Source organism: Vipera ursinii (genome assembly GCF_947247035.1).
Source record: "Vipera ursinii genome assembly, chromosome: 1".
In the NCBI taxonomy this organism is placed as follows: domain Eukaryota; kingdom Metazoa; phylum Chordata; class Lepidosauria; order Squamata; family Viperidae; genus Vipera; species Vipera ursinii.
The window spans coordinates 359281525-359299810 of NC_139512.1; the positions used below are offsets into that span (position 1 = coordinate 359281525).

The following is an 18286-nucleotide window of genomic DNA, read 5'->3' on the forward strand; positions in this document are numbered from 1 at the left end:
CTTTGGACACGGTCACGCCTCCCTAACCCAGAGAGCGCACAATGGGGGGGGGGAGCTGGGAGATCACCCTTCTTGGCGCCCCTCCTCCCTCCTGCGGATCCGCCCCTCCTCCGCTGCTACCTGTTGCCAGGCGTCCACCGGCCGTCCCCGCCTCTTTCAGTGCCTCAAGGGGGGGGCTCCTCTTTCTCCGCCCCCAGCCTACCTGAGAGGCGGAGGCGGCAACGCAGCGTTTGCTACGGAGGCGCTCGAATCACCTTGAGCCGAAGAACGAGAGACTGCCGGAAGCCAGGGACGTGGGGGGGGGGAACGCAAGCCGCCAGCCAGTTCTGCCCCCTCCCTCGTCCCAGCTTTCGCCTCTGTCTCCGCCCAGGGAGGGCGGGCAGTACCCCAAAATGCAGGACGGGGCGAGAAAAAGGCCAGATACCCCCACCCCAGGCCTTACCCATTCGGGGAGGGCTGTGCGTGGGAGGGGGCTTACATTCTAGGGAAGGGGCTCGCTCTCTTGCCGCCTTTAGTAGCGCGCAGAGACCTCCGGAAGTGACACTCGGATTGTGATCATGAATAGGGAGTTTTTAAAGGGTGGAGCAGAGGCCTCGGAGTCCCTCCCCTCAACCCCCCCCCAACTTTGAGGCTGGGCATCCAGCTGTGGAGCAGTCGGCGGGGTCCGAAGCGCTTTGACTCTAGACGCGGAATAAGCCAGGAGCGGGGATTAGCCGTGATCGTGAGAAGTAGAAGGAAGCGTGTTGGAAATGCACAGCAGCACCGGAGACCGGGGGTGGGGGAGGGGGTTTATCGGGGTCTTTGGCTGCTGAGAGGTTTGCCCACGGAGTAACAACGTGCCCCTGGCTCCACCTCGGCGAGGAAGGAAAGTGTGTCCGATGACACCCGAAACCCCCCCCCCCTCCCCGCCCCCGGCCAGCTCGTCAGGACCTTGGCTCTAGACTGCTTACTGCTACAGGCTGTGAGAGACACAGTAACAGTCTACAGTCATGGCCACTGAAGTCTGGCAGCGGCAACGGGGCTTTCTCCAGCAGCCTTTTGCGAGGGGGGGGGGCAAGGAACGAAGCTCCCCGCCACCACAAGGGAGGGGGTGAAACCAAGAAAACTCTGAGGCTGTGGGAACCTCGGTCAAGTCACGTGACTCTGCCTTGGCTATTCCTTCAGTCCCATAATTTATTTTATTTATTAAATTTCCCCATCTTCCTCTCCCCAACTAATCTCTACCTTGCCTGGGCTGGCACAGACGTTGATTTATCAGCCTCAGCGTTCCTCACCTTTAAAATGGGATGATGTGGACCATGGAGCTTCCTTCATCTGAGCCTTGTGCCGCTTTCTCTGCTCTTTGTGTCTGCAGCTTTATCCTCTCCTGCTGGCTGATGCTGCTGAGCTGTGGAGGCCTAAGAAAAGGCTTGCCTCCCGAAGTTGTGGGGTCAAGGAGAAATTGGGCAGCCATGGGGCTGAAATGGTATAGGGTTTTTTGCTTGAGCAGTGGTTGGACTAGAAGACCTCCAAGGTCCCTCCCAACTCTGTTATTCTGTTAAAAAAGCCAACCGGGGCCTCTCGGCTCCCTCATGGTGCTTCCGCTCTGTTTGGCCAAGAGTGAAATGAGCCCACTTCAGAGCTGCAAGGCTGGTGTTTGTGTGTGTGTGTGTGGGGGGGGGGCTGTTGCCAAAGGGGGGGTGGTGGTGGATCAAGGTCTTTGCATAGGGCTAGGAGAGGACTTGCCTGTGGTCCTGGCAGGAAATGGCTGCCTTGTCTCTCTGACCGCTTTCTCCTTTGGTGGGGGAGGGAGGTCCAGAGGACCAGCTGTCCAGGCGAGGCCCTGGGTGAGGAAGGGGCTGTGGAGGGACACGGGGGTGGGTGGGGAACATGACCCTGCAGCGCTGGAGGTCTTCACTTTTATGAGGACAGTCACAGTCGCAAGGGGCCTTGGCAACCGATGACCCCCCAAAGGAACGCAGCAAAGGCTCTGTGGCCAACCGAGAAAGGAAAGGGCGGCCAAGTAAGCAGCGGCCAACAGGCGATTCCCAAAGGCCCTGAGGGGTCCTGGAAGGAGGGAGATCCAAGGGGGAGCAGCGCTGGGCAGCCCCCCACGTCCCATAGCCCTGGAGCACGGACGCTGGGGAAGAAAAAGGGGGTCCTTCAGTTCTCTTGAAGAGAAAGAAAAAAAATAGGAGGCCAACTCTCCAGAGGGCAAAACCTAAAGGTGCCAAAGGCAGAGGTACCCCAGTTTTGCTATTTCGGGGGGGGGGGGGGCGAGCAGTGAGCGTTCCTTCAGGACACCAAAAGGCGAGGAGGAAGCCAGAGATTGTATGAAACGGGATCAGAGGAAACCTCTCGGTATCCTGAATGAGACGATAAGATCTCCAGGATGGGATGAGCTGGGGAAGGGGCGCCCAGAGGGAGCCAAAAAAGCGAATAAATATTTAAACGTTTTTCAGTATTTTCAAACTGTTAAATGTTTTTGAAACATTTCTAATACAGGTCGTCCTTAACACAACTATTCATTTAGTAACCAATCAAAGTTATGACGGCACTTTAAAAAAGTGACATGACCGGTTTTCGCATTTGCGACCGTCGCAGCGTCCCCCGTAGTCACGTGATCAAAGCTCGAATGCTGGGCAACCGGTTTGTATTTGCAACCGTCGCAGTGTGTCCCGGGGTCACGTGACCCCCTTTTGCGACCTTCTGACAAGCAACATCAATGGGGAAGCCGGATTCCCTTAACAACCGGGTTACTACCAATTGCAGTGATTCACATAACAACTGTGGGAAGAAGGGCCGTAAAAAGGGGCAAAACTCACAACTGTGTTGCTTAGCGACAGAAATTTTGGGCTCAGTTGTGGTCGTAAGTCGAGGATTACCAGTATTGTACATAACCCACAGCGCACTACCACAATGGACAGCATTGTGTGTGAGCCAAAGGTCGTCAGTTGTTTACAAGAATCTAAAAGGCCAAAGAGTGGGTCACCTCTGACCGATAAGCCTTGGGAAGCACTGGGGACAGCAGTCTGTGTGTGTGTGTGTGTGTGTGTGTGTGTGTGTGTGTGGGGCTGGCTGGGTGGAGGAGAGCAACAGGTGTCCCAACCTTCGTAAAAGTAGGAAAGGGTGGACTCTGCACAGCCTCCATCTGATGCCCCAAAGGTGCCTCTTCCAAAAGGCCACTGGGCTTTCCTGGTGGTCTCTTTGAAAACCTTGCACTTCTAAGAACTGAAGAAGCTTCTGGGATGAGAAGCAAAATGTTTTCAAGGGGGAAAAAAGCCAAGGAAAGCCAGTTGCCTTTTGGAAGAAAAACGCCTTTGAGACAACTGTGAGACCTGAGTGGTTGAGTCTGTCAATCTGATGGATATCAAGGAAGACTCCGTAGAAGTGGGGGAAAAAAATGATTAGAGAACAATCAATGTGGAACCACCTTTAAAGGGATACAGCATTTGCTAGTGTTGATTTGACAAGAAAGAGGTTTGCCAGATTATTCTTTTTCTCATATTTGTCTGTTTTCTCTGGTAATAACCAGGATTGCAATCCAAGAAACAAGAGTAGAGTAGAGTAGAGTATTTATTTATTTTTATTTTATTTTATTAAATTTATATACCGCCCTATTCCCGGAGGACTCAGGGCGGTGTACAGGGAGGATTAAAACAAACATACAAAAAATAAAATCAGATTAAGACAATTAATTAAAGTAGAGTAAAGTGGAATAGAATAGAATAGAATAGAATAGAATAGAATAGAATAGAATAGAATAGAATAGAATAGAATAGAATAGAATAGAATAGAATAGAATAGAATAGAATAGAATAGAATCAGAGTTGGAAGAGACCTTCTGGGTCATCTAGTCCAACCCCCCACCCAAGCAGAAGACCCTACACCATTTCTGACAGATGGCAGTCCGGTCTTTCCTTGAAAGCTTCCAGGGATGAAGCTCCCACAACATCTGAAGGCAACTTTGGTTCCATTGGTTGATTGTCTGAGAGATTAGCAGTTCTATTAGGAATCTAATTAATTAGAAAGATTTATTAGGAAAATATTACGGTGGCAATGCAGGAATTCCTTTAAGCATTTTCTTTCTCAAGCTCCTTCAGAGAGAAATCAAAGCATTTAGAGTCTTGTTCTTTTTGTTCTGCTCTTTAAGGGGGAGGAGGCCTGGATTTTGAAGATGAACCAACCTGGACTTGTAGATAATTTGGAAATGGTTACTAACCAGCTTATCGCTCGGCTCTTACAGTATTTTTGATCAGCCAGCTTCCTCAGTAGACAGTGGGGATGCTGTAGATGTAATATGTCTTCATTTCTGCAAAGCTTGATTTCAAATTATAATGAGCAATCTAACAGAATAACAGAAAAACAGAGTTGGAAGAACTTCTAGTCCAATCTCCTGCTTGGGCAGGAAACCCTGTATCATTTCAGACAAAACTTCCAATGTTGGAGCACCCACAACTTCTGGAGGCAAATGGTCCCATTGATTGGTTTTGACTCTCTAGTTAAGTGGGAAGTGGACTGCATTATGTTAAGGTGATTACATAGCTGGCCAAAGGCTGGTCATGGCTCTTCAACAACCTGGGGAGAGAGATCAAGTCGGTTGCCATAAATTCAGTCCTCTGTTCATCAATATTTTTACTAATTATTTGAAGGAGGACACAGAAGGAATGTTTGTCTAATATGCAGATGTTAGCCACACAGTGGAATGAGATTTATTGAAAAAAAGTCAGCATGGAATCTTGTTTCATCAACTCCTGGGAGTCTTCTGAAAGCACAGGTAGATGATAGAGGCATTTGGTTGAGAAATTATAGACTTGTCACCTTAACGTTGATACTTGTGAAGAATCTAGTGCTGATAACGAAGAGATAGAATAGAATAACAGAGTTGGAAGGGGCCTTGTAGGTCACCTAGTCCAACCCCCTGCCCAAGCAGGAATCCCTTCATCATTTCTGACAGGTAGAAATCCAGTCTCTTCTCGAAAGCCTCCAACAACATCTGAAGGCAACTCCTGTTCCATTGGTCAGGAAATTTCTCCTTATTTCCAGGTTGAATCTCTCCTTGATCGGTTTCCATCCTTTATTCCTTGTCTGGCCTTCAGGTGCTTTGGAAAATCGGTTGGCCCCCTCCTCTCTGTGACACCCCCTCAAATATTGGAAGACTGCTATTGTATCTCCCCTGCTCCTTCTCTTCACTAGACTAGCCATGCCCAGTTCCTGCAACCGTCCTTCGTATATTTTAGCCTCCAGCCCCCTAATCCTCTTCATTGCTCTTCTCTGCACTTTCTCTAGAGTCTCAACATCTTTTTTATAGCGTGGAGACCAAGACTGATTGCAGTATTCTAGCTGGGGTCTTACTAAGGCTTTGTGGAGTGGTATTAGTACCTCACGTGATCTTGATTGAATCCCTCTATTACTGCAATTTAGGATTGCACTGGCTTTTTTGGCTGGTGCCCCGCACTGTTAGCTCGTATTTAATTGATTGTCCACTAAGATTCCAAGATGCCTCTCAGAGTTGCTGGTATTACACCTGGTCTGACCCAATCCATATGTGTACTTTTGGTTTTTCTTTCCTTGTAAGACTTTACTTTACTCTACATTAAATTTCATTTTGTTAGATAGGGCCCAGTGTTCAAATCTGTCAAGATCCCTCTGGATTTTGAGCTTATCGTTTAGTGTGTTGGCTATTCCTGCCAGCTTGGTGTCGTCTGAAATTGATCAGTTGGCACCTTGGAAATAATGCAACTATTAGAAATGGACTAAATTTATCAGACAACACTTTATTTTTTTTGTCTAGTAATTTAGTTAAACAGTGAGAATTCTGTGGACATCATATATCTTCATTTCAGCAGGGAAACTAACGAAGTACCCATATTGTGCTCTTTAGAAAACTGTTTTGGGTGGTTGAGAATTCAGTATATTTGTGCTGTATCTTCAAAATTGCTCATCCATGATTCCTGCTCAAAATGGAGAGATTTATTGCAAGGTTAAGTCATGCACATTATTAATCATGTGGCTTAAAACATGAGGGAATACTTTCAGATTTTCAAATAATGTGGCATTATCTGGGATAAATAATATGCTAGAAGGAAGGATTAGGATTACAAACAATCTTGCTACATTAGAGAAGCAGACTGAAATTTAATGCACAATTCTTTACTTAGGAAACAGGAATCAAATGAGAGTACCCAGATTGCTAATAAATAGTAATAATAATGCAGGATCCAATCTGGGTCGGTCACCAGGACCAGAGGTTTAGTCTTCCGAGTCATGCTGGAACCCCACTCCTCGGGGAATTTCTGGGACACACTCTGGCAAGTGAGAGAAGTTTCTTGGGGATGGGGTCTCCCAGATGGGGGAGTTCCAAAGCTCGGAAGGCAAAAATCTCTGGTCCTGGTGACTGACCCAGCTTGGATCCTGCAACATTATCCTGGGACATTATCCTAGATTCGCCTTCATTCGTGAGTAATAATAACAATTACGAATGGAAAAAGATTGGGGCTATAGCTAACTACAGATGAATTGTAAGTCTGCAGGCTTACAGTAGGGCTGTTAAAAAGCTAAATTTGAGCTTAGCCTCCATCTGCAAAAGTACAAATCGCGAATCACAGACAAGGCGTTCCGCTTCATCTTCCTTTGCCCAGGCCCACCGAGTCCTGCGTCTCGTGTTGGGCACCTCACTTGACAGCCCAGAGAATTCAGAACCACTTCGGAGAAGAAGAATGAGATGATTGGAGGACCAGAAATTAAACTCCCTGAGACAGAGATCAAAGGAGCTGGGAATGTTTGGTCTCTTGAGGCAAGACGGCTGAGGCTCAAGGCCTTCTCCCCACAAGCGCCCAGGGAGCGGTGGTGGTGGGCGTCCTTCACTGGTGAGGTTCAAATGAAGGTTGGAATTCCTTTTGCTGGGATGCTTTTCATGCACCGAGCAGAGAGTTGGACTTGATGACCTCAAGGGAACCTCCCAACTCAAGGATTCCAGAGCAGAATTTTCCCCCCAAACAAGGACGGGGAACATTAATCTCAAGCCCCTAACAGCAAAACAACGAAGGAAGCAGAAGTTCCAGGAATGTCATTTAACAGATTTAAAGCCAGGAGAAAGCATGCAGAACCTTGGAAACCCAATACAGGCAGTCCTTGACCTATAATGGTTCGTTTAGTGACCATTCAAATTTACAAGGCGCTGAAAAAAGTGACTTATGACTGTTTTTCACACTTAAGGGCCATTGCAGCCTCCCCGTGGTTATGTGATTAGAATTCGGACACCTGGCAACTGGCCTGTATTTATGACGGTCGCAAGGTCCCAGAGTCACGTGACCTCTTTCTGTAACCTTCTTACGAGCAAAGTCATATTCACTTAAGAACTGCCTTATTAACAACACCAGTGATTCACTTAGCAGCTGTGGCAAGAAAGGTTGCAAAATGGGGCAAAACTCACTTAAGAAATGTCTTGCTCAGCAACAGCTGTGAGCAGAATTCTGGCTCCCCGTTTATTTGGGAATTCCTTTGAAGATGCTCCCCGTTAAACTGCTTGAAGCTGCTCCCCACTTGCTGAGCCGGAAGCCCAGCGGCTGCTCAGCAAAGTAAGGTGGAAACGTCCTTCCGCTTAAAATGCTTTCAGAGACTCCCTTTTCTCTCTCAGCCCCTGAGAATCCTTTTGCAACAGTTCTGCAGCAGGATGTTGTGCATCTTAGGGCGAAGAAAGTCCTCGTCATCCATAATGGAGAATCAAAAAGGAAATGATAAGAAGACGGACCTAAAAGCTCTCTGGGAAGGTCCCCTTCTCTTATCGAATTCTCTTCTGAACGGCCAAAGATGCTCAAAAGCTTGAGATAAGCAAGACCGTTCCGCAGTCTGGATGTTCCTCCAAGGGACTCAGAGTCCTTCAGAGACTTGTTGTCTGAAATGATACAGGGTTTCCTGCTTGAGAGAGGGTTGGGCTAGAAGACCTCCAAGGTCCCTTCCAGCTCTGTTTATAAGACCCACATTTGTTTGCCCTGGCCGGGCAAAGGGGTTGCAGGGAGGACGCCGGGATCGGGCCGCGGGCGCTGTCCGTGGTGCTGAACTCCAGCCCTGAGAGTTTGCCATGGCAGCCCAACATCCGGTCTCTTGCCTTGCTGGATTTCCCTTAGAATGGGGGTGTCCACCCTTGGCGATCTTAAAATCTATGGACTTCAAGTATGCTGGCTGGGGAATTCTGGGAGTTGAAGTCCACAGGTCCTAAAGCTACTAAGGTTGGACACCCTTGTCTTAGAGGCCTCTTCCTAAACACACCCCTATAGAATCAGGCACTTCCTAGTGAAGCAATGGAAACTTTTTGGCAAGTCGATTGCTTTCTGTTCCCAGAAATCCAGCCAGGAGCCACGTTGTGAAATAGTGATGGATTGTGATGTTCTTTGCTCAGAAGACTTCCTCCTTGGGAGTGGAGCCTCTGCACGGCCACCATCAGCCACTGTATTGCAATAGTTGCAACCGAGGAGCCAAGAGGTGGGGGCAGCATCAGGATAGCAGGACATTGGATCAATTTACGTGGAGTGGACTTTGCTCATGACCAGGGACCATCATGACCAGGGCTGCGTCTCTCGGGATAGCTGGCTTGGAGATCCTAAATGTAATTTGGATTTTACGCAGCTGGGTGAATAGACCAGGGATTGAGGGTCCTTGCCATCTTTCAGACAAACAGTATAGTTGCTCTGGACCTGAGTCCTGCATCTAAAAGAGCTTCCTTTCTTCTTGAAGGACAGCCCCAGAGAGTAGGCCAGATCAGAGGTCTGTTGGGGTACATCTCTTCCCTTGCAACTAGCCCAAAGCATGGCTGGAGAAAGACTCAGCTTGAGGATGGGGGAGATGCTAAACAGAGCAGATATTTCACCAGCTTTTAATCTGAGATGATGATGATGATGATCCCGTTGCCCTGCCCTTCCTGCCAGACAACCTGCAATTAGCCCAGGTCTCTGTGAGTTCACACAAAGCTTGCTTTCTTAGTGGCAATGTGGTCGGGATGGACAGAAACAGCCCAGTATAAAACAAGGCAGACAAGGATGCATATCCACCTCTAGGCTATTAGCACTATTAGCCCAGGGTGGGAAACATTTGTTGCATGAGGGGGAGGGGTGGGAGGGGGGGAAAGGAAGAAAGTCTCCCAATTAATCTTCGTGGCAGGAAAGAGAACGTGGACTCCTTCTCCTGTTCCTGGTTCCCCCTTCAGCCAAGAGGCTGCTGCTGACCCACACCAATGAGTGTCCTAAATGGGATGCTGAGGGAAGTGGGGGGAACCAAAGCACAGCAAAATGGGGAGCGGGCCTCCTTTATTTATTAAATTTATATGCCGCCCATCTCAACCAAAAGGGAACACTGCCCCCATTTTCAGCTTTGCCTGCCTTTCTGGATCAGCCTAAATGACATGATTTGGTGGCTCTGGAAACGGGACGGTCGCCAGGATCCTGTCCAAAGGATAGGACATTTCCCATTGGAGACTTCACACAACGTTTTTGGAGATGGGGGGGGGGGCTGGGAAGAGCCTTTTGGGGCAGGGGCAGGGCTTTTTTGTCATAGAATGCTCAGAACGGAGTTCCGGCACCTTTTTTGGATGGAACCTTTATAGGCCAGGCAAGGCAGGTTGTATGACATGTGTGAGTTCCGGCACCTTTTGCTTTTACAAAAAAAGCACTGGGTGGGGGAGACCAGAGAAAGGATCCAGCAGGGCTGATCTCCCTGTTCTTCACTCGCAGCAAGGACTGAGTTCTCAGGATGCCGTTCACCGCCATGCCAGCTCATCCAGCGTCTCCAGGGCAACCGTGGCTTTAGATTGTTACTGTGTGGATGTGGGCTGGTAACAGTCTACAGCCATGGTTGCCCGGAGTGGACGCCACAGCATCGGCCCAGGTGGAGAGCAGGAGAAGGGGGGACGGCTGCTTGGAAAGGGGCCGAGGCGACTCCTACCTGCGTCCCCTGAAGTGGAAGGGAGGGGGCACTCATCCCTCCCATGCTTCCCTATGGGGAGAGGGGCTAAGGGTGGCCGGGGAGCCATTCTGCTCGCCTTGCTTTTTCCCTCGGAGAGGACCTTCTACCTCGAAATGCAGCTGAAGCCTTTGAGATGCAGGCCTGTGGCTGCAACCTTCCTGACTGGACTCTTTTCTGGCTGTTCAGCATCCAGAAAATCTTGTTTGCTCATCGGGCCGCCAAACAGACCTGTGTGTTCATTGAACTATCCGGATGCACTCGCCGAGGACTGGTACAAGGGGTACGGATGAATTCCTGAGCACCAGGAAGCAAGAGGATGGGCACCAGGCTTCAATTCTCCGCACGGGGCGGGGTGGTGCAAGGAGGATTCACAGTTCAGGCAAATGCCGACCCTGTGCATGAATAAGGACCCAGGTGTGCCCCACAACTCTCTGGTTAAAGAGGTCAGACGGAGAAAGGCCCCTCCCTGCCTGAGTAGAAAAGGGTGCATCTCTCTCTCTCTCTCTCCCTCTCCCTCTGTCTCTCTCACTCACCCACTCACTCTGTCTTTCTGTCTCTCTCTCTCTCTCAGACACACACACACACACACACTGCTCCGTCTTCACAGTCATTCTCCTCTGCTTATAGGAGCGGAGGGGCAGCAGCCACAGGGATCACAGGGACCCTCTGAACGGGGCTGCAAGGGTGTTTGTGGAAGGGCTGCAGGCCCCGAGGCTCCACCGACACTGGCTGAGGCTTTCAGCTCCGCTTCCTGCCAGCAAGTCCCAAGACGCAGCCAGTCCCTGCGCCTGGCGGCCTCCTGCAGCTGCAAGGAGGGCAGGGGAGGAAGTGGCGCACCCTCAGGCTGGGCCCAGCGAGGCTTCAATTTCCCCCGTAGCTCTTTCTGAAAAGAAGACTTCCAGGCAAGCGTCCCTTCCTCTGAGGCCTCGGGATCTCCTGCATGGCTAGATCTCTGTCTGCCGTCTCCACTTCTCATCCTTAACCCACCAGAATGAATTCCATGTGGATGATCAGAAGAGATCCCAGCTCAGAGCGAAAAAACCATTTAAAATGAGGGTGAGAAATTATTTTCTAACTTCTCCACTGTCTCTGTTCCTCCCACCCCCCCAAGGCCTTCCTTTGGACTTTGAGTAAGTCTCTGTTGGCTGGACACGACCCACCGTGGAACCTGCCACTTTTCAAGGGCAGCGGGGGGGGGGGGGGCAATTGCCCCAGATGAAAACTGGCACTCAGTCAATAACTCATCTCAGCAGAGGCTGGGAGTTGCTAGAAGGATCTTGACCCCAATCAAAGCGGGGTGTGGGGGGAGAACAGAGGGAGGGTATCTCTTGAGACAGGCAGCCGCTGGGCCTGTTTCCTCCAGCCGGGCAGGAGCTGCTCTTGGGCAGAACGCCCAGGGAGGCAAGCAAACACTGCTGCCCCCTCCATGACAGCCCCAAATACATGGGGGGTGGGGGGGGGTAGCGGAGGTATCAGCTCAGCAGCAAAGCTTTTCTTGTAGCCCCAAATGTGCAAAGGCAGAACAGGCCTGGCTGCTCTTGCCCAGGAAAGGAGCCTGGCTTGGAAAGAGCCATCGAACACGGGCCAGGAATGGAGCGGGACCGGACTAGGCCGGCTGAGAAGGGAAGCGAAGGAACAGCAGCGCTGCCCCCACCCAGTTTTAAGGCCTTCCAGTTGCCACAGGTGACAAGGGTTCGGGGAGGGGGGTCCAAGGCCATCTGGGGTTGAGACTCGCCACCCTCCTTGCTCACCCACCCTGTGGCAATGGGAACTGGCGCTCAAACGTCGCAGCCAGGCGGGAAGGCCTCTGAGGCAGGGAAGCATGCCAACAGGACCAGACTCCGGCAGGCAGAGTCAGCCAGGACTGCCAGGTTGCCGGTTTCTAGGTGGCCTAAAGGTGGGAAAGGTGGGTCAGGGTGGGCGAGTGCAGGGTGGAAAATCTCCCCCAGCTGCCCTCCCCCCCCAAGAGGCCTAGCTGGGCACACCTGCCTCCACAACTGATTTTGCACCCTGAGCTCTGGACTGTGGCACTTCCGCTTGCCCCGACGGGGAGCCGGGACGTCCCCTTCCCAGTGCAGGAAAAGCCTCGGCAGTCAGAAGCCGCCCAGGTGAGCCTGCAGCCTCGGAGATCTGCCCCTCGCCCTGAACCACCCAGCCGAGCCGGCCTCCACCTGCGCTCTCCGAAGGCCCAGGCGTGGCTGGGGACCCTTTGCCGGCCTCTCTGAGAGCCGTGGCACTTCAGGGAGGGAGCGGGAACCGGACACGGGCCTTCCAGCAGCAGCCCCGGGGGCGGCCAAGCCAGGAGCAAGCTCCGGCTGGGGAAGGTACATCCGGCGCGCCTCTCATCTCCCCCTCTGTACTCCCCCCCTCGCCTGGAGGGGGCGAAGTCGCGGGCTGCCCTTTGGCTGGACGCCTTGGGGTCATTTGCCTTCAGCCAGGCGCTGAGGGGGGGCGCGGGGGTTTCATCGCTCGGGAACAGACCGGGAGCCACAGCCCCGTCGCTTGGCGCCATCCCAACAGTACCCCGGATGCAGGTTTTCCGTCGGAAGGAGTCTGACGGTGGCTGCCCCATCCCCGCCGCTCTGCGGGGACCCACCTTTTGCAGGGCTGCCCCGTCGCCGATGCCCCCGCCCCGGGGTCTCCCCAGCCTTTCGGCAGCCTGGGCTCTAGAGCAGCCCGGCCCGGCGGGGTTCCAGCTGGCCGTCTGGAAAAGAGCTCCGGGCACTCAGAGGAGCCGAGCGCTCTGCCGGGAAGATGCGCCTCCTAACCGGCGCCCGGAACCCCGGACCCCTTCGCACCTGGCGGCTCCGGCGATCGGCTCCAAACGACGTCCTCCCCCCGCCCAGACCTCTTTGCTCAGAAGCGCTGGGCTCTTGTCCGCTTTGGCGAGGTGACCTGGGCCCCTCGGGGGCAACGGCGGGGTTGGGGGGGGATCTGACTTTTCTCAGGTGCCCCAGAAGGGGCAGGGAAGGGGCCGCCGAACTAGGGCAACTGCTCGAAGAGAGCAGGGCCGGGGCAGGGAGTTCAGGAGGTGCCCGGTGTTGAACAAAAGCTGGAGCCCTGGAGGAGGACTGGCGTTGCCGGCCAGGCCCCCAAGCCTCGGTCCTGGCATTCTTTACGGAACAGGGGCTGCTCTCAGCCCAACAGAGCCCCCCTGGCTCTGCCAGGCCAAAGTCTTCTGGTTCTAGCCACGGGAGGCCGCCCCAAGGGCTGGATCTTCTGGGGAACAGAGGCCTGCCCAAGGGAACTGCTCCAGAGCAGAGCTCTGCAGACCTGGCCGCTTTAAGACTTGTGGACTTCAGCTTCCAGAATCGCTCAGCCGGCTGTGCTGCTAAGGAGTTCTGGGAGTCGGATGGGTGCTGCTATTCCTGAGCAGGTCCGGGAGGGAGGTGCCATCCTGCCTACCCACCTGCCCCTCGGGCACATCCCAAGCCACCATCCCCCTCCCCCTCCGAGAGGCTCCCCTGCCCCTGAGAGCGGAAACGACCCCCATTGCCCACTGGGGAGGCTGCAGGGTCTTGTATGAGCTGGCGAGGGGCCGAGAGGGGCCAGCTGGGGAGGCAGACTGAGGGCTGGAGGAAGCTGTGACCTTTTGCACACCGGGGAGGCCGCTCCCTTTAGCCTGGTTCCACATACCGGCCTCTGCTGGCCGGATCTCTGGAGAGCCTGGGACGGCCCTCCAAGGGAGGGGTGGAGGCTGCGCTGCTCCCCAGCGGGAGGTAACAGAACTCTGGGAGGAAGAACCGGGCAAGACCTTCCCTGCAAGTGTGGGCTGAGCCTGCAAGTGGCCGAGCTCCTGTTGCCACTAGCTGGCCTACGATTCCCAGGGTCCTCGGTCAATGGCCCAATGGCTGAACACATCCGGAGGGCACCAGGTTGGGGAAAGCCGGTGGAGATGGCCAGGTTAGGAAAGGCTTGTGCAGAGGACTGAACACTGCCCCCCTCCTTCCAGTTCCTCTCCAGGTGAATACAGAGGTTGATTCGTTGAGGGGGGAGGGAGGGGCAGTACGTTCTCTGCAAACTGGGGCCAAGCTGGGGCCAGGCAACAGCTGCAGGAGGCCACAGCTCTGGTGGACCCCAGAAATGGGCTGCCGGTGCCTACTTCCTGGTTTTCAACTTCCGGGTCCAGCCTGCAGCTCTGGTTTTCCTCCCAGGCCTTCCCCAGCCTCCCTCCGTTGACTCAGGCCAGGATGTCTGTCCTGGGGGGGGGGGGATGCACAAATGGCTAGCAGCACTGCCCCCTTGTGGATAAAGGAAGTTTGCACATGCTCGCTTCCAGAGCCCTGGGAAGTGTTCCTTTGCCTTCTGCTTCACCATCTACACGCTTTGTTTTCACAACTGCACAAGCCCAGCAACGTAAGGCCCAGGGTGGAGCCGGCAGTGAGAGATCAGGAGTCGCAATCGCCACTCCAGGAATTCTCTGGATTTGCACCCTCTGGCCGGCTGGCGGGCCTTCCTGCCTCAGCACAACAACTTTGGGGTACTTTTGCTGCCAATTCCCTCCCTCTCTTTAGCCCCAGGGGACAGGAACCCCAAGGTCTTCTGCCCTGGCAGACCACAAAAAATCAAGAGGGCTAAAAATAAAGGTGGTCTTTGACTTACGACAGTTCACTGTGACCGTTCAGTTGTAACAGCACTGAAAAGTGACATGACCATTTTTCACACTTATGACCGTTGCATCACCCCTGGGGTCATGTGATCAAAATTCAGATGCTTGGCAACTAGTTCATATTTATGACGGTCGCCGTGTCCTGGAGTCATGTGATCCCGTTTTGTGACCTTCCGACAAGCAAAGTCAACGGGGAAGCCATATTCACTGAACCACCGTGCTACTAACTTAACTACAATGATTCACTTAACAGCTGTGTCAAGAAAGGCCGTAAAGTCCGGCAACGTTCACTCAACAAATGTCTCACTTAGCAACATAAATTTTGGGCTCAATTGTTGCCGTACGTTGACGACGATCCGTACAGCAAATTCTCCAGGGCTGCCTCCTTAATTGTGGTGTGAGGGCCCAATGTGTGGGATGGAAAAGCCCGCCTTCCCTCAGAGTGGCACGTAGCAAGCACCAATGACAAATTACACTCTAATAAAAGCCTTGAGGCAGGGGTGTCAAACTGCCGGCCCGTTGCATCATATGGAGGCCACGCCCACTCCAGCTCCGGCAATAGAAAAAAGTTGTGATACATTGCAACACGTCACGTGACGCAGAGAGTCTGACACGTGGGCTTTAAGGAGTTTCTGCTGACCTTAATAATTGCTGGGAAAAACAAGGGCAGAATCAAAGGCAGCATTTTTGAAAATAACCTTCCCTAAATTTTACAAAAAAAGCAAAACGGAGAGGCAGGCTGTGTGAGGAGATACTAGCTTGTTTTGGCTGGAGGTAGTGAGAGGGAGGAGGGTCCAAAGAGGACCTCGCCCAATGGGGCATGTGCCAAGAACACTAAACGAGTCAACAATCACGGATACAAAACCTTCATTTAATTACACCTGTTCAAGTTCTATTAAAATAAAAGCTTAGAATCTTTATCAATCAATCAGAATAGAGCTGGAAGGGACCTTGGGAGTCCAGCCCCCTGCTCAAACAGGAGACCCTAACCCATTTCAGAGAAGTGGCTGTCCAGTCTCATCGTAAAAGCCTCCAGTGATGGAGCACCCACAACCTCAGCAATTCCTGGAATCAATAACAATAATAGAGTTGGAAGGGAACTTGGAGGTCTTCTAGTCCAACCCCCTGCTCAGGCAGGAAACCCTAGACCATTTCACACCCATGGCTGTCCAATGTCTTCCTAAGAACCTCCAGTGTTGGAGCATTCACCACCTCTGGAGGCAGGTTGTTCCACTGGTTAATTGTTCTGTCAGGAAGTTTCTCCTTAGTTCTAGGTTGCTTCTCGCCTTGGTTAGTTTCCATCCGTTGCTTCTTGTCCTGCTTTCAGGTGCTTTGGAGAACAGCTTGACCCCTCTCTTCTTTGGGGCAACCCGTGAGATGTTGGAACACTGCTATCATGTCCCTCCTGGTCCTTCATTAGACTACTAGACATAGCCAATTCTAGCAACTGTTTCTTATATGTTTCAATCTCCAGCCCCGATTGTCTTTGTGGCTCTTCTCTGCACCATCAAGGCTGTGATTCAGGCGGCAGCAGAGCCAGCAAGCCCCACATCTGGGAGGAAGACATTGATCTTGTAGCATTTGAGATGAGCAGAGCAGACCTGCCCATTCTTCCTCAGACATCCAGCGAGGTCCAACATCCCAGAACAGGGACCTCAGGTTCAGTCCAATCCTCAGATCTGTCCCTGAGTCGAGATGGAAAGCAGATCTGCAACTTGGGTGGCTGGCAAGTCCCACCATTGTTATTAGCCAAGCCTGGTACTCGGAAGAACCGGCCTGACAGAGGAGGGGAAATAAAGGCGGGTGTGGGTGTCGAGGGCGACTTCAGCGGCTCGGGCGGTCGTGTACGCAAAAAAGTCCCTTAATCGCAGCAGTGCAACCTCCAGTCGGGGACCCTTATAGACCGCTTTGGGGAGAGTCCGGATCGGTGTCTTGCAAGGCTTCAGGGCGGTCTTCTCCTCCTCCTCCTCCTGCGGCCGCCAAAGGACTCCGGCCTGGCTCCCGCGGGGAAGGCGCCGAGTCCGACGCGCGGGAGGGAGGCGGCGGCGGCCGGGGCGGGCGGAGCTCGGGCCCCGCGGGCAGCTCGAAGCGGCGCAGGAAGCCCAGGTAGGCGGCCCTCTGCGCGGCGGCGGCGGGGACGAAGTGGCCGCCCTCGTGGGGCAGCAGGACCGGGTGGGCGAAGCGCGCGGCCAGCGCCCGGCTCTCGGCCGCCGGGATGACGCGGTCGGCCCGGCCGAAGACGTGCAGGCTGGGCACCCGCAGCGCCCCCGCCGCCTCCGCCGCCGCCCCCGCGGGGAAGCCGGCCACCAGCAGGGCGAAGCGGAAGGGGAAGCGCCCGTCCCCGCGCTCCCGCAGCGCGCACACCAGCCCGGCCAGCGCCGCGCCCTGGCTGAAGCCCAGCAGCCCGTCCACCGGCCCCAGCGCCGCCAGCGCCGCCGCCACCGCCCGCAGCGCCGCCTCCGGCTCCGCCTCGGGCCCCGGCTCCGGCCCGGCCTCCAGCCACCACCCGCGCGGCGCCTCCCCGCCCTCCCCCTCCCCCTCCCGGGCCGGCAGGCGGTGCGGCGCGTCCAGGTAGAGCAGCTCGGCGCGCCCCCGCAGGGCCTTCCGCAGCGCGCCGGTCCGGGCGCGGAACCGCCGGGCGCTCTGCCCGTAGCCGTGGAGACAGAGCAGCCGCAGCTCGCGCCCGCGCGGCGCCCCCGCCGCAGCCATCTCCTTCCGGGTCCCGCGACGGAAGCCCCGCGGCGCCCTGCCCGCGCGGCTCAGCCAATCGGAGGGCAGGAGCGTCTCCCCGGCAACCGCGCGAGGAGACTGGCGGCCAATCCCAACCTCTTCTCTGGCGGGACGTCCGCCGGAGGGGCGGGGGAAGGAAGGCGGTGGGCACGCGTGCGCTCTCCGCGCCTGGGACGCTCTGCCGCACGAGGCTTCTGCAACCTGGCGCCCCCGGTCCCGTACTGCTGCTCCACCCTTCCCGGACATGCGTGGCGGCTGAGGATGATGGACTTGGAGGTCGTCGTTCGGAAGGGCCCTGTGCTGCTCGCGAACGCCTCTCCCCCTCCGGCATGCGCGCACCTTCCGCCACGACCCCGCGAAAGACCCCAGGGGGCGATGGCCAGTCCCGGCTCCGAGGCGCGCGGCCGTTTCCTCCCCGCCTGGCTTTGCTGCCCCTCCCGCGAAGCCCGGGGAAAGGAGAGGAGGGGAAGCGCCCCACCGGCCCCTTCTCCGCGGAGAGAAGAAAGAGACCAGGAATCTCTCCCCCCCACCAGTCCGGGCCCGCCGGTTGCCCTTTGCAAAGCCCCCTTAATGCAGCCGGAGTCCCAAGCGAGGGTCCGGCCACCAGTGATGCCCCTGGGCCTCCCCCCCTGCAATCAGTTCTTGGGGGAGGGGGGAAACTATACTACCAGGCCGCCAAGGAAGCAACCCCAGTTCTCTTAAGGGGAGGCCTCCCTTTTCTCCCTCTCTCTCCCCCCCCTCTTCTTCGGGCAAGGGAGGAAAGGCTGCAGTTTGCTGTCCCCGCGTGGGGTGGAGTGGGCTTTGTTGCGGTTGTTCATTTTTTGTGCCTTTGTTGACTCCTGGACTGGTCCCTGCAGTTTGCTTGGCAAGGCTTTTCAAAACTGGCTTGCTGGCTCCAGTCTTGAGATTCATCTCCACAAAACATTCAGCTGCCTGGAGGGGAACTCCTCTACACCTAAGCTGGAGTTGGGTTAACCGGGGCACATTGGGATCAAACTGAACGCTTCT

The 18286-nt window shown here is 54.5% G+C and overlaps 1 protein-coding gene across 1 annotated transcript; it reads right to left on the bottom strand.

Moving 5' to 3' along the window:
- Positions 1 to 15400: 15400 nt before the first annotated feature.
- Positions 15401 to 17269, bottom strand: OVCA2 (OVCA2 serine hydrolase domain containing). Its single transcript, XM_083350435.1, has one exon. The coding sequence runs from the start codon at positions 17255 to 17257 to the stop codon at positions 16445 to 16447; it is 813 nt and encodes a 270-aa protein (XP_083206561.1). The 5' UTR covers positions 17258 to 17269; the 3' UTR covers positions 15401 to 16444.
- Between the last annotated feature and the right edge of the window lie 1017 nt (positions 17270 to 18286).

What these genes read in the sequence shown, in the direction of transcription:
- OVCA2 (XM_083350435.1), bottom strand. Translation starts at nt 17,257, where the DNA reads ATGGCTGCGGCGGGGGCGCCGCGCGGGCGCGAGCTGCGGCTGCTCTGT.